This window comes from Pseudopodoces humilis, chromosome 32, assembly GCF_049639895.1.
Source record: "Pseudopodoces humilis isolate 2021_Gansu_Grassland_sample_001 chromosome 32, ASM4963989v1, whole genome shotgun sequence".
Classification (NCBI taxonomy): Eukaryota; Metazoa; Chordata; class Aves; order Passeriformes; family Paridae; genus Pseudopodoces; species Pseudopodoces humilis.
This window is the reverse complement of record NC_142231.1, coordinates 117,142-137,086: the sequence shown is the minus strand read 5'-3', so window position 1 is coordinate 137,086 and position 19,945 is coordinate 117,142. Positions and strand designations below refer to the sequence as shown.

Genomic DNA, 19,945 nt, shown 5'->3' with positions numbered 1-19,945 from the left:
GGGCTGAGCCCTCCCTGTGGCACCGGGAGGGGCTGGGGGCACCAGCCCGGGACTGGGAGGGGCTTTTGTCACTCCTGGGGGGCCCAGGGGATTTAGGGGGGAGGGCAGAGAGGGAACAGAACCAACAGCAGGTTACCGTTTAAAACCAGTTTGAAGAAAAATGGGAAAGATCTCCCAAAAATTCAATTCTTTGAGCCTGGGGAGGGTCAAAGTTCCCTCCCCCAGGACTGGTTCATGCCATTCCAGGGGGGACTTCAACTGGGCCATACTGGGAGCACTGGGTTGGTTCTCCACCCTCTGGAAGGGTCCCAAACACCAGCTGGGGTGGGGTGGTTCATTCCTCTCCAGAACTGAACTGGAACATACTGGGAGCACTGGGAAGAGCCAGGGGGGGTTCAAATAAAGACTGAGACAGGCAGATCCATTAACCAAAATATCCTGCAGGTTCTATTCACAAGGAAAAGCTCCAGTCCATCTTTTTATTCAGTTTTTTTTTGAAAAATTTCCTGACGTTACAGAACTAAACTGAAATGTTTTTTTTTTTTGTTTTTTTTTTGCTTTTTTTTCATTTTTCTTCCACTCTTACAACTCATGACAAAAACAGAAACTTCATGAGCCGAAAAAACGGGGACAGGGGAGAAGGTGCCGGGAGGGCGGGGAGAGGAGAGAGAAGCTTTATAAAACTAAGATTTGGGGTTCAGCAATTTTAAGAGCTGAACGAAGGAATTAAAATGCTTTTAATTTGAGAGGAAAAAAAATATAACCCCGAAAAACAGAACAAAAACAAAAAAAACAAAAAAAACCAAAAAAATTCGAAACAAACTGAACCCGGTGAGTGGCGCGAGGCTGGAGGAACCGAAAATGTACAAACTAGTTTAAAACCTGGGTCGGTGCTAAGGGGCCGCAGATGGATGGCGAGGCGGGGGGGTCCGGGGCCCCCCTAACTGCTGCCCATGCCCCCGGTCTCCGAGGAGAGCCTGCAACGAGAAAAGGGCGTCAGAGGGAGCCCCGGCAGGAACGGCGGCCCCGGGAGCGCGGCCCTCGCTGCGGGGCAGGAACGGCGGCGCCGGGGGCGCCCGCGGGGGCTGCAGGAGCGGCCGGGGAAGGGACGGGGGGCCCTGGGCCGGGCCGAGCGCGGGGGGCTCTGCCCCAGGCACTGGGGGGGACCCCCGGGCGGGGCGGGGAGGAGGGGGCAGCTCCAGCGGGGACCCCGGGGTGCAGGGGACGCACGGACACCGCAGAGGGCCCCTGAGCCAGCAGGGACCCCCGGGACAGCCCACCCCCCCCGGGCTGGGCAGAGGGGGGTGCGGGTGGGGGGGCTGAGGCAGGGGGGACCCCCGGGCCGGGCCCGCTGCGGCACACATCTACCAGAGCAGATTCTCACCGTGGCAACTTTATTACAGGTACAGACAGTTAGAGAGGACAGGAGAGGCCCCCGGGGCACCGGGGATGCAGTTCCCCCTCCCCGAAAAAAAGTCACAGAGTCCCTTCCCTCCCTCCACCCCCTATCCCGCCCCAAACCCCGCAACTGCACCCACACTACTCAAAAAAAAAAATTAAAAAAAAAGGGAAAAGGAGGAGAAATGGAAAAAAAAAAAAAAGTTACAAGCAACAACTACAGGCAGGCAGAGAAGGAATTGTGACCGATCGATCACAGGACACAGGGACACAGTCTCTCGGCCGGCAAGAAAAGCTCTGCTGCTGCAAGGGCAACGTGAGCTCAGTAAAAAGGAAAATTTAAAAAACCAAAAATAATAATAAAAAAAAAAAAAAAAAAGGAGGAAAATAATAGAGAAAAAAAATTGCTGTTCCAAGTCTCCTCTCCGGGGTCCCGGTGCTGCCACCCCCTGGAGCAGCCTCAGTACGGGGAGAACCTCTGCTTCTCCGCTTTGAGTTTGTTAGTGACACAGGGCACGGCGGGCGCCGCGGCGCCTTTGGCCGCAGACACGACATTTAGCGCCAGGAGAGGGACAGGTTTCATGCCAAGCAGACTGGAGACACAAGGGGCGGTCGGAAGAGGGTTGGGGAGGCTGGAGGGTGCGTCGGAGGCCCCCGCGGTGGCGAGCGAGGGGGTGGTGGTGGAGGAGGAAGAAGAAGAAGGGGTGGAGGGTTGAGAGAGGTTGATGCTGAGGTGGTCAGGGATCGTGACGGAGGCTGCCTGGGAGGAGGGTTTAGCGCTTTCTAAACTGTAACAGAGGAGAAAAGGAAAACAACAACAAAAAAAGAAAAAAAAAAAAGAAAAAAAGAAAAAAAAGAAAAAAAACACGGGTGTGGGTGGGAGGGAAGGAACAGCACAAAATGCGAAAAAAAAGCACAGGACAAACAGCGAAAACTGCGCAGGAGCTGGGGGAGGAGGAGGAGGGAGGGAGGGCGCAGGGAGGGAGGGCAGGGAGGGAGGGAGGGAAGGGATGGTGCTGCCAGGCCTGGCCCGGCTGCACAAGGGACCCCCACAACCCCCAGAGGAGCCCGGCTCGGCCCCAAGGTTCCCCCGTGCACCAGGAAGGAGCCAAATCCAGAGAAAACCAGGAGCAGCTGCTGCTCTGCAGGAGCAGGGACACAGCCCAGGGACCCCAGCCCCTCTCGGCCGGGGGATGCCGCTCCCAGCTCCAGGCAGGGAGCAGGGGACACAGGGACACCATCGGGGGCCAGGCCCCCACGGCCCCAGCGCAGAGCCGGGCGCTGCCAGCAGCACCTGCAGCTCTCTGGGACGGCAGCGTCCCACCGGGACACTCGGGATCCCCGGGACAGGGCTGGGCAGCCCCTCCTGTCACCCCTCGGGGGCACAGCAGAGCCACCGCGAGGTTCCGCAGGCTCCCCCCAGCCCCATCCTCACCCTGCAGCATCCCTGGAGGTGGTGGCAGCAGGGACGGGGGACAGCAGGCACGGGAAGGGGACGCGGGAGACAGGAAACCCCTTCCCTCATGCGGGGCGCGGCGAGGGAGAGCACCCCAAGGGAGGGCAGCCCGCGCCGCCAGCAGGGACTCACCTGACATTAATTAGATACTGGGCCAGGCTGATGCTCGCTGCAGATCCAGTTATGGTCACCTGCCGGTCAGTGGAGCCCTCCACGGGGTTGGCAATCTTGATCTGAGCCCCGGACATCTGGCGGATCTCGTTGATCTTGGCGCCCTGACGCCCGATGATGCAGCCAATCAGCTGGGGAGGGAAACGGGGTTAGCTCGGCGTCACCCCTGCCCCAGCACCTCTCGGGGGGACACCGGGAAACTCCTTCAGGGAAAGGGCTGTCCCACAGGGGAGGACACCGTCCTTGGAGGCGTCCCAACTGGTGCAGATGTGGCCCTTGGGGACACAGCTCCGTGGTGGGGGGACAGTTGGACTTGGTGGCCTTGAAGGCCTTTTCCAACCTTAACAGTTCCATGATTATGGAACTCCTGGGAGTGGAGTGGTAAGGAGCTGGAAAAGGGGGGCTTAAGGGATTGAGAAAAGGCTTCTTTTGCCCCTGTGGACCCTCAGAGCCGAGGGGCAGCCACCCCCCATTCCTCCAAGCCCCCCGGGATACTCACATCGTTTGGAATGGTGAGTTCATGGGAGGTGGTTTGGGCAGAGGCATCCAAACCTGCTCGGAGACAGAGAGAGGGGGCCCAGGTGAGGGTGGGGGCAGCCGGGGGGTGCAGCACCCCAAGTGCTGCCAGGTTCAGGCTGCCTGGGAGGGCTCCGAGCGGGCGGGGAGGGCGCAGCAGCCTGGGCGGTGACTCCGAACCCCGCTGCTCCCCAGCCCTGCCTCCCTGCTTCCCCTCTCCTCGCTCACCCCTGGAGCTCTCCCCTCCCCGTGTGGATTCTCCATCAAGGTGGGACAATCCCGGAGCAGGGGGCTGGCACTGGGGGGCTCCAGCCGGGCACTCGGCTCCACTCCCACTCCGGGTCCGGCTTTCAATGGCCACAGTACCCCTCCTCCTCCTCCTCCTCCTCCTCCCTGACCCCGCAGGGCCGTGCTACGCCGGCGGGCACTGGGAGGCTGCTCACACCCCACACAGGGCTGAGCTCGTGTTGACTCGGGCGTTTTGCAGACGTTTTTCCACTTTTCCCCGTTCCCCAGCTCACTCCCTGCAAGAGGGAGCGGCAGCGGCCTCGAGGCCTCGCGCCGGGGCAGTTCTAGGGGGACACAACAGGTGACACCCGGCGCTGTCCCCGCAGCTCCTGACAGCTCCAGCACCTCCTTGGCCAGGGGCTGCTCCCCTCTCTGTGTTTTTTGGGTGGGGGGATTAAAGCTCGGGGCCCACAGCTCGCTGGGACAGCCGAGCCTCCACCCAGTCCTGCTGCTCTTCACTGTCCAGCTGCGCTCCAGGGCCCAGCCAGCCGAGCCAGGCTGCACCTCCGGCCCTTCTGGGGCTCCCTTCAACCCCCTTTCCCCCCCAGTCCAGGCAGCATCAATACACAACAGAGTAACTACAGATCGTGTGTTTGGATCATTACCCCAATAGCCTTTCACCTCTGGAGAGCTGGAGTCAATGCCTGTTAAGATACAAGTCACAATGAGTTTGGCTGTCTCAAGTTTAGAGCCACAAATGGGTAATTTTTTTTTTTTCTCTTTTTTCTTTTTTTTTTTTTTTAATGTGGTTTGGTTCTTTTTAGCCATCTTAGCAAATGTGCAGCAAATTTGGTACAACTCGGCAGTCGCCGGCGTTAGGCCTGGAGTAGCCGGAGGGGAGAGAGCGGTGCTGCAGGCCGGGGGTCCCCAGTGCGCTGGCAGAGCTGCGAGGACACGAGGGAGGGAGGGCAGCAGCGGGGATGGGTGGAGGCCGTGCCCCTGCGGCCCCAGACACGTCCCAACAGCAGAGGTTACCTGGCCAGCCCGGGGCAATGTTTGGGTTTAGGTTTTTGTGAGCACGGCCCCAACGCCGGAGCCGGGAGCGGCCCGGGCCGCGCGCGAACGCACACGGAGAGAAGGAGTTTCCATACCACTGAATCCAGTGTTGCCATGAGACATTGGAAAGTGTGACTGTTGCATTGCCAATTGGTGCAGCTTGGTCAGCTAGAGGAGAGAGAAGGGAGAGGGGGAGAGGGAGAGAGAGAGAGAGAGAGGCTGGCGTTAGCCATTTCCCGAGGCCGGGGGCCAGGACTCGCCGCGCGCACCCGCACGGACACGGCCCCGCCGCCCGCCCCGGCCCCTCCGCGCTGCCCCGGCCACGGCGGGCGGGGGGCTCTGCCCACCCCCCCGGTGCAGCGAGGGCTGGAGGAGCGCAGGAACGGAAGCAGAGAGGAGTGGGAGGAGGGAGCAGGTGCCGGTGGCACCACGGGGAGCACGGGGACCGGGCACGGAGCACGCTCGGCTCTGTGGTGCCAGCCCGGCTTCCTCAGAGCCCCGTCAGACCCCCTCGCTGCCCTACGGGTGCCAGGAGCAGAGATCAGCCCCTACGGGATGAGGATGGGTGCCAGAGGATGGAGGTGTCCGACAGCGCCGGTCGCTGCCGGGATGGTCCCTCCGCTCCCGCCGGGCTGGGCCGGGTCCAACCCCCTCCCCGACTGCCACCTGTGCCCGCTCGCTGGGCCAGCTGTCCCCTGCCCCGGGAGAGCCACTGTGACACAGCCACCGTGTGCTGGCTGGGGGGGTCTCGTGCCAAATTGAGGGGGGCGGGGGGGGCAAAGGAAAAGCCAGAGCTGGTGTGAAATGCCAAGCCAGGGAGAGGTGGGTTTGGAAAAAAAAATGTAACAAGGAGGAGGGAAGTGTCAGGAGGTGGGGGAGGATCCAAGGAGAGATCTGAGGCCGGCTGAAGCTGGCTGCAGGAGGGCCAGCTGAGGGGGGGGGCGAGGTTTTTTTGTGGGGAGGGGAGGTGCTGGGGAGCTCAGATCAGATCGAGTATTCAGCCCCAAGCTGAGCCAACTCGAGTGGAGAAAGCATGGAGAAAATTTTTGGAAGGTGGGGGAGGAAAAGGGTGGATTTCAAGACAAGAAGTTGTAAATAAAAACTTACATCTGGCTGTGGAATGGCATACTGTCCTTGAATGGTATAGGCCTACAAAAGGAGGAAAACAGTCCTATTAACAACCATCGGACAGCCACCCAGGGACAGACAGATTTCAACTAGCCAGGAAGTCAGAGAGCCAAGGTGGAGAGTTCTCCGGGGCGAGGGAAGTGGGGCAGGAGAGGCGGGGACGGATAAATGCTGTCACAAGCAGTTTCTAGGCTGGCGGTTACTCGAATTGGCCTGACGTGGCGGGAACGGGGAGGGGGTGGGCAGAATCCGTGCCATCCCCCCCCCAAAAAAAAGGTGGCAGACAAAAAAATAAGGAAAAAAAAAAAAAAAAAAAAAGAGAAAAAAGAAAACCAAAAACGAAAAACCAACAAGAGAACGGCTGGGATCTTGATGAAGATGTTATGGTGTGGTGAGTCCGACAATGCTGCTATCCCTGCGCCCCCGCGCAGGCAGGGAGGCTCCAACGCCCCCGCCGGCCCTGCTGCTGCTCCTGGCCCCTCTCTGCCCCGGCCCGGCAGCTCCCCCACCTCCCCTCCCACCCCCAAAAAAAAAGTTTGCCCCGTTCCGAGTCCTCTCGTCACTCCACACCCTAGGACAACGTCGCCGGGCAAGCTACAGGTCAGTGCTGGCGCTGGCTACCACTGCTCGACACGGCCCAGTGCTCGGAGGGGAACGAGGCGAGGGCCTGACCTGCCACAACTCCGTGTCCCCGAGGTTACAGGGGACAGCCACAGACTTCAGATTCCTCCTGAAGCTACCCAGAAAGGGCGAGGCACTGGCTGGGGCCTGGCTGGCTAAGGTTTGGGGAGGTCTGGGGGGGCCGGGCAGGTGGGGGCGGGTGGGAGAGGAAGGGGAGAGGGGGGTACACAGCCTCACTTCCAGGTCACCGGAAGAACTGCAGCCCAGGCTGGAATTGGCCCAAGTTCGTTGCCATGCAGTGGCTGCCGGGTGGCCTGCGTGAGGAGAGGTTGGTGGGCTCAGAGTCCAGTTCCCAGTGGACAGGAGTCCACAGCACAAAAAGCCACCGTTGTCGGTTTTGGGGGACGGGGACAGGGGTGCCACCCTTGTTGGCAGTCTCAGAGAGGCCAAGGATTGAACGGGCCGTGGAGACTGAACTCCCCTCTCACCTCCTGAGGTGGTCCCTCCAAGTCAGAGTTGAGGCACATGGATGGGGCGGTGTGGGGGTAGCTCGCACTGCCGCTGCTGTACCTGTCCTGTGGATAAATTAGAGGACTTCAGTCTCCAGGGCTGTCAATCCGAAACCTTTCGCTAACACCAAACTCAACATCCACATTAGCTCAGTGCTGATCGAGGGCTCGCCCTGCTCTACGCACGACTCTGAGCTGCGAAGACAGAGAGCGCAAGGCCCACCGGGAGCGGGGCCCGGGCGGCTGCTGCGGGCCTGGGCTGGGGACGGGGGCGGAAAGAAGGAAGGGGGAGACGAGGGGCAAGGGGAGGGAAGAGATGCGTGGCTGTGGGAAGCCTGCTCCTCACTGCTCTAACGGGGAAGGCGGCCGGCTCCCGCCCCGGGGGTCCGCACGCTGCGGCCCCGCCGCTGGCCAGGGGCGCGGGGGCTTCCCCCGGGGTGCAGAGCGGCGGGAGAAGCTGCTGGGGAGGCGGGAGGACGGGGCTGACCGGGTTCAGGTGGGGAGGAAGAGGCAGGGAGAGGGGCACGGGTGGGGAGGAAGGGGACGGCGGCAGGTCCGTCCCCAAGACAAGCGTGGCAGGGTTGGGAAAGGGGAGAGCGGAGTCAGGCCTGGCTCTCGGGGAGGCCGGCGGCAGCTACACCCCTTCCCTGACCCCCTTCCCTGCCTACTGAGGCCCCCACTGACAAAGCCAGGCCCTGCCCACCCCGAGGGCTCTCCCTGGCAGCAGGAAGGCAGCGGATGCGTTGTCACTGTGGTTTCTCCGAGCGCTGGGGCAGCCCTGGGGGCCGCAGGGTGGGAGCAGCTGACCCGCACCTGGGCCCCACCTCCCGCCGGCCCTGGGGTTCCGGGCGGTCCAGGATCCCAAGGGACACCTGTCCAGTCCCCTGCAAGGTGGCCCAGGGCAGGGCTCGGGCCACTCCCCAGCTCAGCGCAAGAGGGCCTAAAGCCCTGTCCCCTGATGCTACTCCTATCTGACACCCTCCCCTCCTGCGAGACAAAACCTCTGCACACCCCAACCCTACCCACGGCACAGGCTGAGCCTCTGCACCCCAAGAACCAGCAGCAGAGAGCGGAGATCCCTCAACCTCGGGGCCAGTCACCCACAGGAGGTCACAGCGAGTCCTTGGAGCCAGCCCGAGGCAAAGGGCAGAGCCCGGGTTAGGCAGCTCGGCCCAATTCAAACCCCTACTGCCGCCACCAGGCTGGCAAATGTTTTTTTGGCTGGTTAATTCCAGGAGTGTTTTCCAGCACCCTCTCCTCCCAAATCGGCCCTTTTCCCTGCTGCCATCCCTGAGCAGGGACGGCTGGAGCTGGCTCTGGGGGACCGAGGGCACAGCACGGGTGACGGGCACGCGGAGCAGCTCCGTACGACCCCCGCCCCTCCCCACCCCGCACCCCAGGAGCCCAGGAGAGGCCTTACCTGGCCGCCTGCAAAGATGACGGGAGAGCTGGATGGCTTGGGTCGGTACGGGATGGTGACACCCTTCGGGGGAGACTGGGTGACAGCAGAGAGGCCAGGTCAGACACTGAGCACGGCTGTGCCAGCCCCCTCCCCCCCCGGCTGGCCCCTGGGGACCCGGGGCGCTGCCACTTCCCATCCTGGGCTCAGGGCCGAGGGAGGGCACCTGGGAGCACGGCAGGGCCGTGGGCGACACCACGAGCTGCCCTTGAGGCCCCGTTCAACCCCGGTTCTAAGCAGCTCCAAGCCTCACCTGGATGAGGCTGTAAATCCCCAGCTATCCCTTTATCCCCCAGCAGCTCTTTTCTTCTCCCCCCTCAGCATTTCCACCCCTCCAAGGGCAGCGGGATCCCCCCGCAGCAGCAGCAGCAGCCTCCCAGGGACGGGCCCGAGGAGGGGCCCTACCTCAAGCATGACGACGCAGATCTGTTTGACGCACTCGATGATGGACTGTGGGATCCCAGCAATGGTGATGGCTCGCTCAGTCGAGTTGGGCAGCATGTCTCCTGCCACCTGGACCTGTGCCCCCGTGCTCTGCCAAGTCCAGGGTTAAAAATAGCCCGTCAGACCCCGGGCAGGGCCGAGACCTCAGCGACGAACCCCGCGCGTGGTTATACATAGCCAGAACTGCCCCCCCGGCTCCTCCTGTCCCCCAAAATAAAGTCCTTTAATCCCAGCTGGATACAATTCGGTCACCGGGGGCCTGAGGTGGCAGAGGAGACCTGGCCTCAGCCTGTCCCTGTAACCCAAGCCAGTCCTCACACCAGCAGGGTTAATCCAACAGCACCCAGTGCTGAACGGGATGGCCAAAGCAGTGCTGGCCTGGATCAGATCTCCCTCTCCAAAATCTGGGAGAAGGCTGGGGAGGAGGCAGTCAGGTGCCATGGGAATGGTGGGGTTAGAACCCAGGCATCCATCCAGCTGTGAGGGAAACCCCGGGCAGAGAAGGGTCTGCCTCGAGTCCCAGCTTGCCAAGCACTAAAAATACAAGGAGCTCCAAAAAATCCCAGTGATGCCACATCCCTGGGGTGGGGACAACGCAGGGATTTGCCCTTGGGGACAGCTGATCCCCCCCCCCGAGGCGGGCACCACACACCTCTCGGATCTCCTTGATCTTGCAGCCTCCTTTGCCAATGAGGGACCCGCACTGGCTGGCAGGGACCACAAGCCGGAGGGTGACCGGAGGCCGGCTGGCAGCTGTGCTGTTGGTCATGGAGCTGCTGATGTCCTGCGAGGAAGAGGAGGTGTTGAGGGCTCAGCCCTGAAGAATGGCACGCGCTGGGGACGTGCCTGGCACAGGGACAGGGAGGTGACGCTGGCACCAGCAGCCCAGGCCAAGGTGACCTCGGGGCTTTCCCAGTCCCACTTCCCAGGACTTCCTCGGCAGCCCAGAAAAAACAGATGTATTTTGGGGAAGCAGAGGCCAAACTGCTGTCTCAAAGGAAATGGGTTGAGGCACTGCTCCAGGCTGGGTCCCACCTCAGCCAAGCAGGAGCCGGTGCTGGAGGGGGACAGGGGGGGCTCAGGGGCTCCACGGCTCCAGGGTCAGCACGGAGCCTCCCGCTGCACCAGGGATCAAGGCAGCAGCTCCGGGAAAAACAATCCCGGCGCCGATTACAACGGTCATGTGCTGGCAGGGGGAGGGGAGGCACAAGGCCAGGGCTCAACTGACCTACTAAAAGCAAAGCTTCAGCTCCAAGGCCGGTGCCCAGAAGCGCTGCAGAGCCGTGCAGCCCTTGGAGGACTCTGGCTCCCTGCATTCGGCACAAACAGCTCCAAGCTCTGCAGCTTTTAAGGCTGCGGTGAGGGCAGGGGGGTTTGGGGACAGAGCTGCCAGCACAGGGCTGCTTCTCCCTGGGTAGTGTCCCAAATCCAAAGGGCAACTGAATTTGTACCCCCACAAGCAAGGTGAGGGCCACAGAGCTCTGCCCCACTCCAGGCAAGGAGCTCTCCCAGCTCCTGCTCCCTCCAACCTGGAGCAGGATGGAAATCTTGACATCACAGTCCTGAGCAGGCCCTATCACCTGCAAGATCCAGGTTATCCAGCAGTAAAAGCCCCCCTGGAAGTCACCGATTTAACAGGACCAGGGATGCAATGCAGCTCCTCCAGCCCCACACAGCTGCAGTGCCTGCTCCTCCTTGGCAGGGCCGGGCATAGAGCTCAGTCCTGGGGGCAAGTGGCACCAGCATGAGCAGAGCTGGGACAATTCCAAGCCCTGCTCGGTCTCACGCTGTGGGCAGGAAATCCCTGTGGGGCTCTGGCTCCAGCACTGCCTGGACCTTGCCCCAGCACAGGGCTGGACAAAGATCGGGGGCCAGGCGGGGAAACGCCAGCTGCCCGTGCAGAACAACAGCCCTGGGGCTCGTGCCGGGGTCAGCTCATCCGGAGAGAGGGGATAAACGGGGGCAGTGACTGCAGGGGGCCCAGACACACCTCTTCCAGTTTGTCAATGATCATCGCAAAAGCTTTGAAGATGGCGTTGGTGGGTCCCGCGAGGGTGATGATCCGCTCGGGGCAGTTCCCTTCCGAGATGTTGATGCGAGCTCCGCTCTGCGGGAGGCAAACGCCACCTCAGTGCTCCGGCCGCCCGCCCGGAGCTCCTCGGGATTCCTCTGGATCCCCCGCTGCCGCCGCTGGGGACAGAGCCCTCCCTCCTCCTCCTCCTCCTCCCCTCCCTCGGCACGGGCAGCCATCTTCTCCTCCTCGGCTTCCTGCCGCGCCTGCCCACACCTCCCGGCATTCCCCGCGCCGCCGCCGCGCTGCCTGCGGAGCCCTGGCCGGGCCGCCATCCCCCTGCTCCCGCAGCCCCAGCGCTCACCTCCTCACGCATCTTCTTCACGGACTCCCCTTTCTGTGAGGGACGAGAGAAGGGAGAGAGGCGTCAGCGCGGCTGTGGGGAGGGACGGGTGGGGGGGGATGAGGGGAGAAGGGGAAAGGGAGGGCTAGGCGAGTTTGTTCCTCACTTACCTTCCCAATGATGCTTCCTACCTCCTGGGATGGAAACAAAAGCACCATTAGTCAGCATTTTAAAAACTCCTGGAGCCCCAAGCCTAAAAACTCAGCTGTTTTCACAGTCAAATCAAGCTCCTGAGCACTTGAGACCTGCCCCTCAGATTACTGAGGTTTATCCCAGTTGTGCTGATCTTGCTCCCACCTTGGCTCCCATCAGGTCATTCCCCTGCCACCCCATAATTATTTTCTTCGCTGGCTGCACCCCAGGATCTGCCTGGGCACCAGCAGCACGTTCCCAACTCCACGGCAGCGCCAGGAGATCCCACGGCCAGGGAAACACGCAGCCCACCCTGTGTCAGGCCAGGGCTCCGCACGGCGGGCTGGGGACACGAACCTTTCCGTGCATGAGTAGCCGGATGGTGAGTGTGACATTGAGACCCCCTTCGATGACTCCGGTGTCCATGGTGGGCAGTGCGGGGTCGGCTCAGGCTGCGGCAGCGCTCGGGCCTCGGCTGGGGGGAGAGGGGCTGGGTGAGTGACTTGAGGGGCTGTGCCAATCCCCCCTGGCCCATCCAGGCAGGATTCCAGCCTCCCTGTGCCGCTTCTCCCCTTGCAAGTGTTGGGCTGATCCACGGCTGGTCTGGCTCCTCCTCTGAATTTCCTGGGCTGAACTGCCCCATCCCAACCTGGATCCAGCAACTCTTGGGGCTACGGGGGTCCCACTCAGCCCCTACCTCCTCCCAGCCCAGTTCTTTGCAGGGGCTTCCCTGAGGGACAACTGAATGCTTTAGGGTGACCCCCAGTAGCACAGGGGACACGAAGGGCTGCCGGACACAACCAAGGATCCCGAGAAGGCACTGAGGACTAATCGTGGTCCCTATAGGTCTGGGGAAGCCGCTGCTCTCTGTCAGCTCCACACTTTCCACTGCCCAAGTTTTCCTGCAGCTGCCCGATGGGAGCGGGTGCCCCAGTCCCGGTGGTTTGGCCCGCTGGGAAACCGGGATTACGGAGAAAATAAACCCTATCCACTTCCCCGAGCCCTGAGCCTGCGCGGGGCCTCTCGGAGCAGGTTCCGAGGCGATTCCCTCAGACCCAGATAAGGCCACATGAGCGCACGATCAGGTTTCAAACCACCTGAGTCGGGCAGTGGTTGCAAAACAGCCCGGCCGGCCCCAGCCGAGCGTTTCATGGGAATCCGGTAAATAAACACCCACTTCGGCCACCGCTTCTGCCCCATCTAAGTTTAACCACGGCCGGGGCAGGGCCCGGCTGCGCTGCCTCGCTGGCACCGGAGGGTTGTGCCGCGGCCTCCACGAGCTCAGCCCGACATCCCCTCGGTTCGGGGAGCAGAGCCGGGATCGGAGCCCCGGCATCGGGGGGGGGGGAGGGCAGAGCGGGCCCCGAGCCCACCCGCCGGGGATGCGGCAGGCCCGGGCCGGGCTCCCGCGAAGGCTCTTCCGCAGGGAAACTTCCCCGAGCTGCGGCTCGGCCCCGCGCCCGCCCGGGGACCCCGGTCCCACAGCTGAGGACGCGGCTGCCGGGGTTGGGACGTGGCTCCGAGGCGAGCCCGTCCCTGAGGCAGGGACGCGGCTCCGGAGCCAGCTCAGCCCTGCGCGGGGGGGAGGAGGGGGGGGGAGCCGGGCCGGGGGTCCCGGCTCCGAACTCGGCCGGGGGGAGCGGGACCGGGGCGGCCGTCCCGGAGCGACCCCCGGAGCCGCGATGGGGCCCCCGGATGGGACCCGACCCCATGGCGGGTGAAGGGGATCCCGGGCCGGCGGCTCCGAACGGGACCCGGAGCCCGGCGAAGGGAGCCGGCCGAGTGCTGGGGTCGTGGGGGGGCCGCGGGGAGCTGGGGTCGTGGGGGGGAAATGGGCCTCTGGCTCCCGGACCGGGCCGGGGGGCACCGGCCCGGGGCTCCGGGCGCCCGCGGGACCGGGGATCACCGTTCCGCTCCGGGCAGGCCCGGGGGGAAGATCCCGGATCCACCGAGGGGGCGGCGGCTCCGCGCGGACCCGTCCGTGCTCCCCCTTCCCGCTCCGGCGGGGGAAAAACAACAGCGCGGGATGGCGGAAAAACCGGGCCCGGGCGGGAAAAGAAAAACTCCTGGAATAATAAAAAAAAAAAAAAAAAAAATTAAAAAAAAAAAATCCACAAACAAACAAAAAAAAAACCTAAAAGAAAAAAATAATTAAAATTTAAACTCCAAGGAAACGGAGTAGAGAGAAAGAAAAAAAAATCTCCCCACGCCCCTCGGGGCCCCCCCGCACCCGGCCCGGGCGGGGGGCGGCGGCGCCGTGTGACGCACACGGCGGCCCGAACCCCCCCGGGCCGGTTCCGGCGGGGGGGACAGCGAGGGGGGGCGGCGGGAGGCGGCAGCGGCGGCCCCCGAGGCCCCGGGGCCGTTCCTCCGGCCGGCGGCGGCGCGGGGCGCGCGGGCCGCACAGGCCGCCCAGGCCGCGCAGGCCGCGGGCGCCGTGAGGGCGCGGCCGGCGGGGGAGCGGCGGGGGGGCCGCGCGAGGGCCCGGCCGGGGGGGAATCGGACCCGGATGGCGGCCGGGGGGGCGCGGGGGGGCCCGCGGGGAGGCCCGGGGGGCGGCGGTGGGGGGGCGATGGGGGGGGGGGGGGGGGCGAGGGTCGGGCCTACCTGTGTCGGCGCCGGTAACGGCGTTGGGCGAAGGGCGCTCCGGGCGGAGCGGGAGGAGGGAGGGCGGGAGGGAGGGGGGGGGAGGCGGGGAGGGAGCGCGGCGGGCGGGCGCGCGGGATGGCGGCGGCGGCGGCGCGGGCGCGGCTGCTCCGGCTGCGGCGGCCGCGGGTCTGGGAGGGGGCGGCGGGCGCGGCCCGATTTACACCCGCCCCGACCCGGAAACGCACCGCGCGCGCGGGGCGGGACAGAGCGGCCGCCGCCCCGCACGGCGCCCCCCAGCGGCGCGGAGGTCCGGAAGGGGAGCGGGGGCGCTGGGGGGGCGCTGGCAGGAATTGGGGGGCGTTGGGGGGCTCTGAGGAACAACGGGGACACTGGGGCAGCTCTGGGGAGAAACGGGGGGAGCTGCGGGTAAAGGGGAGCGATTAAAGGTGACTAATTGTGTGTGGGGAGCTATGGGGCAACTGGAGGGCAAAAGGGGGCAATGGGGGGCAATGGGGGGCAATGGGGGGCAATGGGGGGCAATGGGGGGCGGGGGGCAGTTCCCCCTCCCGAGGAGCACTGGGGGTTTGTGTCCCCCCGAAGCTCAGCCCCCATCGGCGCGAAGGAGACACTGACACACATGGGGGTGTCCTAGAGCTTTATTGGGGGACAGCGGGGGCACCCCCTGGGACCCCCCGGCACCAGGGGAGGGGGGCCCCGGGTGCTCCTGGGGGTCTTGGGGGGTCCCGGGTGGTCACAAGGGTCCCAAGAGGTCCCAGGTGGCTCCTGGTTGTCCTGGGGGGTCCCGAGCGGTCCTGGTGGTCCCGGGGGTCCTGGGGGGTCCCATCTGATCCTGGGGGGTCCCATCTGATCCTGGGGGACACCCAGGAGCCTCAGTCGGAGCTGCTGGAGGAGGAGGAGGAGGACGACGACGAAGAGCGCTGGGGGGGGACAGCAGAGCCATGAGCCCCCGAGGGGGACTGGGGGTGACCCCCCTGTGTCCCCCCCCGGGTCCCCCCCCCACCTTGTGCCTCTTGTGAGCCTTCTTCATCCTCTTCTTCATCTTCTTCGCCGCCTTCTTGTCCAGCGCGGGGGGGCACGAGGGGAGCGCCCCGGGGTGGGGGAGCACCCCCGGGTGGGGGGGCTGCGGCAGGGGGGGGCCCAAAGGGGGGCCCGAGGGGGCCAGAGGTGGCCCCGGGGGACACGGGGGAGGCCCGGCGGGGTACGGGGGCTGCCCAGGCCCCCCCAGCGGGTTGGGGGGCGCCGCGGGGGGGGGGTACACGGGGTTGGGGGGTGGGACCTGGGGGGGGTACGTGGGGTTCGGGGGGTACACGGGGTTGGGGGGGGGCGGCTGTCCTGAGGGGGGAAAATGAGGAGATTGAGGGGAGGGGTCTGACCCTGGGGGGGGTCAAGGCAGCCCCCCCAGACCGGGGTGCCCCCCTGTACCTGCACCAGGGTTCCACATGGTGGGAGACTCCAGGACCTGGGGGGGCACAGGGGGTGAGCGGGACCTCCCGAGCTCCCCACCCTTGGCAGTGGGGAAGAGGAAACTGAGTCACGGAAGCTTTGGGGGGTCCCCCCCGGACTGTCCCGGGGGAACAATGGGGGAGTCGAAGGTTTGGGGGTGCGCAGGGGGATTCTGGGGTGGGGATTTTGGGGTGGAGATTTTGGGATCCTGGGGCTCCGTTCCCACCTTCGCTCCGGCCGCGGCCCCTCCCGGCAGGAAGCGAGGGCGGGGCCGGACCGTGCCCCTCCCGCCCGGTTCCCGGTTCCTCCCCGCCCGCCCCGTGCCTCAGTTTCCCCGCAAGTCCCCGCTAGGTTCCTCGGCCGCTCCCTGCCCGCCCCGTGCCTCAGTTTCCCCGCACGCACCTGGCGGGGGGCGACCCCCGGGCCGGGGTCCTCCGGGGCCGGTGCGGGCCCCGCGGCCAAGCGCTGGAGCCGCTGCAGAGCCCGCTCGGCCGAGAGCCGCGCCTCGGGGTCCGGGTCCCAGCAATCCTCCAGCAGCTCCGGCAGAGCCCCCCCGGGCTGTGGGACCCCCCTCCCCGGGCTCAGCGGGGGAAACACCCGGGGATGACACCCGCGAACGGGGACACCCCCCCGGTACCCCCAGGGTCATCGCCGGGCAGCGGGGAAGGGACCCCTGGGCAGCGACCCCCCCCAAACACCCCCGGGCACCGAGGCGCGGACCCCCGAGACCCCCTGCACCCCCCGGGACCCCCTGCACCCCCCGGGACCCCCGCGGGCGCCCCCAGCAGCCGCGGCCCCCCGGCCCGGGGGCCCGGGGGGCTGACCTGGGGGGCGCGGTGCCAGGCGGGGGGGATGAGCGGCCGCCGCCTCTCGTCCGCAGCCAAACGCCGCAGCTGAGCCCCGCTGGGGCTGGAGCCCAGCTCGGCCTCGTACGCCAGCCGGAACGGCGGCACCGGGGCTCCTGCGGGGCGGCCGGGGGTCAGCGGGGCCGGGGGGCCGCGGGCAGCGCGGGGGGACCCGCGGAGCTCACCGGGGCTCAGGGCCTGGCAGCGGGACAGGATCTCCCAGAGCAGCAGGGACAGCGCGTAGACGTCGGCCTGGCGCAGTGCCCGGCCCCAGGCCCGCAGGTCCAGGCTCTCGTCCAGGATCTCGGGTGCCAGGTACCGCTGGGTGCCCGCCTGCGCCCCACGGGGCCTGAGCTCGGGGCCGGCGGGGCCACCGGGCCCCCCGCGCCGGGGACGGGCTCAGGCGGCACCCACAGCCCTCGCCGCCAGCGACATTTGCGGATCCATCCCCAACCCTGGGCTGTCCCCTTCCCGAGCCGCTGCTGTCGCCGTCCCACCCCGCCCCGTCACCTTCCGGATGGTCACGGCGTGCCGGGCGCCGGTGCCGTCCTGGGCGCGCGGTGGCAGCGCCAGCGCCAGCCCGAAGTCGCCGATGGCGCAGGTCCCGTCCTCCCGCACCAGCACATTCTGGCTGCTCAGGTCCCGGTGCACCACGCTGGGCTTGTACAGCCCTGGGGGGCACCGGGGGTCACGGGGGGGGACGGGGCTGGGGGAGCCCAGGGCACAGCGGGGACAGGGCCACCCTCACCGTCACGCCACAGCTCCTGGTGCAGGAAGGCCAAGCCGCGGGCCAGGGACAGCGCCAGGCGCACGCTGCCCGCCCAGGTCCCCACGTGCTGCCCCAGAAAGTGGCGCAGGGAGCCCTGGGGACACGCGAGGGACACGGGTGGGGGCGTGGGGCACCCCCCAGTATCTCCCACGCATCTCCCCCCACCAGCCCCCCATCCCCACCCATGTGCTCCCCGACCGTCCCACCGCCTCCCCCCGAGCCTCCTCATCCCCTTGCACATCCCCGAGCCCCCTAAACCCCTGTGCGCCCCTGTCATCCCCCGAGGTGACCCACGGCCGGGTAGAGCTGCAGGACCAGGAGTCCCCCTCGGGCGCGGGGTCCGGCCGCTCTGGTGTCCAGCAGCCTGGCCACGTTCTCGTGCTCCATCAGCGGCAGCGCGTGCACGGCGCGTTCGGCCGCGAACCTCCGGCCAGCCCCGGCCGCGAACGCCTTGATGGCCACGGGCCGCTGGCGCAGCGTCCCCCGCCACACCGCCGAGAACCGGCCCGACTGCAGCACCTGCCCCGCGGGGACACCGGGGGGGGGACAGGGGACACAGCTGGCACCGAGTGTCCCCAGCCCCCGGCATCCCCCCACGCAGGGACCCTCATATCCGGGAACCTTTTGGGGCTCCCCGGGCACTCTCAGCGCCCTTGTGCCACCCCCGGACTGATGCCCCCTTTGCCGTGGGCGTCCCCACATCCCCTCCCAGCGTCGCCTCCTTACCTGGGCGCCCCCCCCGCCTGCCCCTCGCCCCATGGGTGCCCTCCCCGTGGTTGCCCCTCGCCCCGCGGGTGTCCCGCACCTGCAGGAAATGCAGCGCAGGCAGGTCCGGGCTGGGGGGCTCCGGGGGGACCCCGATTCTCCGCCCCCCCCGCGGTGGCTGACCCGTGCGGGCCCTTGTCCGGCGCAGTCCTGGATGGGGGACACCAGGGACACCCCCATCCGGGGACCCCCCCCGAGGAACGCCCCCGAATCAGGGACGCGGACCTGGGGACACCGGGGACCAGCAGCCCCCCTCACCACGCAGGGGACACGGGGAATGTGGCATCCCGGGATCCCCGGGACACTGGGGACACCCCGCCTGGGACACCCCACCCCAGGGGGTCACTAGGACAGCAGGGACCCCCGCCCCAGGGACAGGGTGACACAACACTTGGGGACCTGCACTCTGGGGACGCCACAGATGTGGCGTTTGGGGACACCCGGGGGACATCGGGTAGGGGGTGTCTGTGCCCGGGGGTCCCCCCGTCCCCGCCGTGCCCCTGTCCCTACCGAGGATGCCCAGACACGTGAAGAGGATGAGGAGGAGGGGGCCGGCACCCCACAGCCACAGGGTCCCCACGGATCCCCCCTGGCCGGGCACTGGGGACAGAGACTGCGGTGACACAGAGTCCCCCTGGCCCCCAGGTATCCGGGGTGCTGGGGGGGGGGCATTTTAGGGGATCCTATGGCTTCCCCAGTCCCCCGTGAGTCCCAGGTCCACTCAGTCCCTCCCCAATCCCGTCTGGGTCCCACCTTCCCCACCTGGGGGTCCATCCCCCATGGGTCCCCTGAAGATCTCAGGATCCCCCGTGGGCCCCCTCTGTGTCCCCATCCCCGAGTGCCCCCCAGAACCCCCTGGCCCCCGCACCTGGGCCCTGGCGGGTTCCCCCCAGCCCCACGGCCGCTGTCCCCGTGGCGTTGCCGTTGCAGAGGTGGCCGTGGCACAGGCACAGGAGCACGGAGCTGCCGGGGTGTCCCGCGGGGCTGGGGGCGCAGGTGGCCGAGGGACAGGCGTCCCCCCGGCCGCCCCAGCAGCCTGGGAACAGCGGCACGGTCACCCCCGGGCGCCGGGGGACAGGGAGGGGGCAGGGGGACAGGTGGGACCCCCCGTGCGGGTCCCCCCCGCAGCCGCTCCTCCCAGCGCCGCCGCTCCTCAAGGCCAAGGCCGAGCGGAGCCGCTGGGGAGGGACCAAAACCTCCCCAATTCCCCCCGGCCAGGATCAGCCCCCGCTCCCTGCCCCCCGCACAGGATCAGACCCCTTTTGCCTCCCCAAGACCCTCAGGGCAGGACCAAGCCACTCAATCCTGCCCCAAAATTCCCACAACACCTCCATCCTACCCTACCTGCCCCAGCTCCTTCTGCCTTTCCAAAATCCCCCCGGGGCAGGATCAAACCCCTCCATCCTCCCCTAAAATCCCCCCGGGGCAGGATCAAACCCCTCCATCCTCCCCTAAAATCCCCCCGGGGCAGGACCAACCCCTCCATCCTGCCCCAAAATCCCCCCGGGGCAGGACCAAGCCGGCCTCCCCCGTCCCCTTCTGCTCCTCCAGACCCCCGTCCCGGGCTCAAAGCGCAGCCACCCTTTCCCTCTCCCCAAAGCCCCCCGGTCGCGGGGGTCTCACCCTGCACCAGAGCCTGGCTGCGGTTCCAGATGCCGACGCAGCACTGCCCGGGGGGGCAGCGAACGGCGCCGGCCGCCGCCCCCCCCGCGCCCCCCAGCGCCCCCCGCACGCTCGGGTGCTTGTAGGACACGCAGGTCAGGTTGTGGGGGCCTGGCAGGGGACACACACGCACTGGGGGTGCCTTTTAACTCTCTCAGAAAGGCCCCCCCAACCCCGGCTGCGCCCCCCAGCACCCACCTGGGCGCCCCATGGGAGCCTCCGCGGGTGGGAAGCGGAGCCGAGCAGGAGCAGGAGGAGGAGGAGGAGGAGGAAGAGAAGGAGAGGAGGAGGAGAAGGTGCTGCCCCCGCACTAGGGAGG

At 66.4% G+C, this 19,945-nt stretch overlaps 2 protein-coding genes across 14 annotated transcripts; both read right to left on the bottom strand.

The window, feature by feature from the left end:
• Window positions 1-420: 420 nt before the first annotated feature.
• On the bottom strand, window positions 421-14,260 carry PCBP2 (poly(rC) binding protein 2). Of its 11 annotated transcripts, none has more exons than XM_014261804.2 (16): window positions 14,140-14,260; window positions 11,890-12,007; window positions 11,511-11,534; window positions 11,362-11,394; window positions 10,977-11,093; window positions 9,639-9,770; window positions 8,948-9,076; window positions 8,504-8,578; window positions 7,063-7,149; window positions 6,823-6,888; window positions 5,933-5,974; window positions 4,921-4,993; window positions 4,435-4,473; window positions 3,525-3,577; window positions 2,987-3,156; window positions 421-977 (listed from the first exon to the last, which is right to left on the bottom strand). In XM_014261804.2, the coding sequence occupies exons 2-16, from the start codon at window positions 11,956-11,958 to the stop codon at window positions 941-943; spliced, it is 1,146 nt and encodes a 381-aa protein (XP_014117279.1). In that variant the 5' UTR covers window positions 11,959-12,007; window positions 14,140-14,260; the 3' UTR covers window positions 421-940. The 11 variants fall into 11 exon arrangements, with proteins under 11 accessions (XP_014117279.1, XP_005533310.1, XP_014117282.1 ...); XM_014261798.2 differs by lacking the exon at window positions 421-977 and adding an exon at window positions 1,529-2,186; XM_005533253.3 differs by lacking the exon at window positions 6,823-6,888.
• A 501-nt stretch (window positions 14,261-14,761) lies between these two features.
• On the bottom strand, window positions 14,762-19,918 carry AMHR2 (anti-Mullerian hormone receptor type 2). Of its 3 annotated transcripts, XM_088068754.1 has the most exons (14): window positions 19,825-19,918; window positions 19,588-19,737; window positions 18,833-19,000; window positions 18,475-18,564; window positions 18,005-18,114; window positions 17,494-17,718; window positions 17,179-17,293; window positions 16,941-17,101; window positions 16,616-16,763; window positions 16,410-16,546; window positions 15,988-16,143; window positions 15,565-15,601; window positions 15,143-15,474; window positions 14,762-15,059 (listed from the first exon to the last, which is right to left on the bottom strand). In XM_088068754.1, exons 1-14 carry the CDS (start codon window positions 19,835-19,837, stop codon window positions 15,012-15,014), a joined length of 1,890 nt encoding a protein of 629 aa, XP_087924880.1. In that variant the 5' UTR covers window positions 19,838-19,918; the 3' UTR covers window positions 14,762-15,011. The 3 variants fall into 3 exon arrangements, with proteins under 3 accessions (XP_087924880.1, XP_087924881.1, XP_087924882.1); XM_088068755.1 differs by lacking the exons at window positions 14,762-15,059; window positions 15,143-15,474 and having other exon boundaries at window positions 15,478-15,601; XM_088068756.1 differs by lacking the exons at window positions 14,762-15,059; window positions 15,143-15,474; window positions 15,988-16,143 and having other exon boundaries at window positions 15,488-15,601.
• Window positions 19,919-19,945: the final 27 nt, after the last annotated feature.

Coding starts and splice junctions, on each gene's coding strand:
- AMHR2 (XM_088068754.1), bottom strand. Junction 17,294..17,493: donor TCCTGCAGCTCTACCCGGCC/GTGGGTCACCTC, acceptor GCGTGTCCCCAG/GGCTCCCTGCGCCACTTTCT. Junction 15,475..15,564: donor CATGTGGAACCCTGGTGCAG/GTACAGGGGGGC, acceptor TTCCCCCCTCAG/GACAGCCGCCCCCCCCCAAC.
- PCBP2 (XM_014261798.2), bottom strand. CDS start 11,958: ATGGACACCGGAGTCATCGAAGGGGGTCTCAATGTCACACTCACCATC. Junction 9,771..10,976: donor TCATTGACAAACTGGAAGAG/GTGTGTCTGGGC, acceptor TCTTCCTCGCAG/GACATCAGCAGCTCCATGAC. Junction 3,578..4,434: donor AGAGGTGAAAGGCTATTGGG/GTAATGATCCAA, acceptor GTCTCCGAGCAG/GTTTGGATGCCTCTGCCCAA.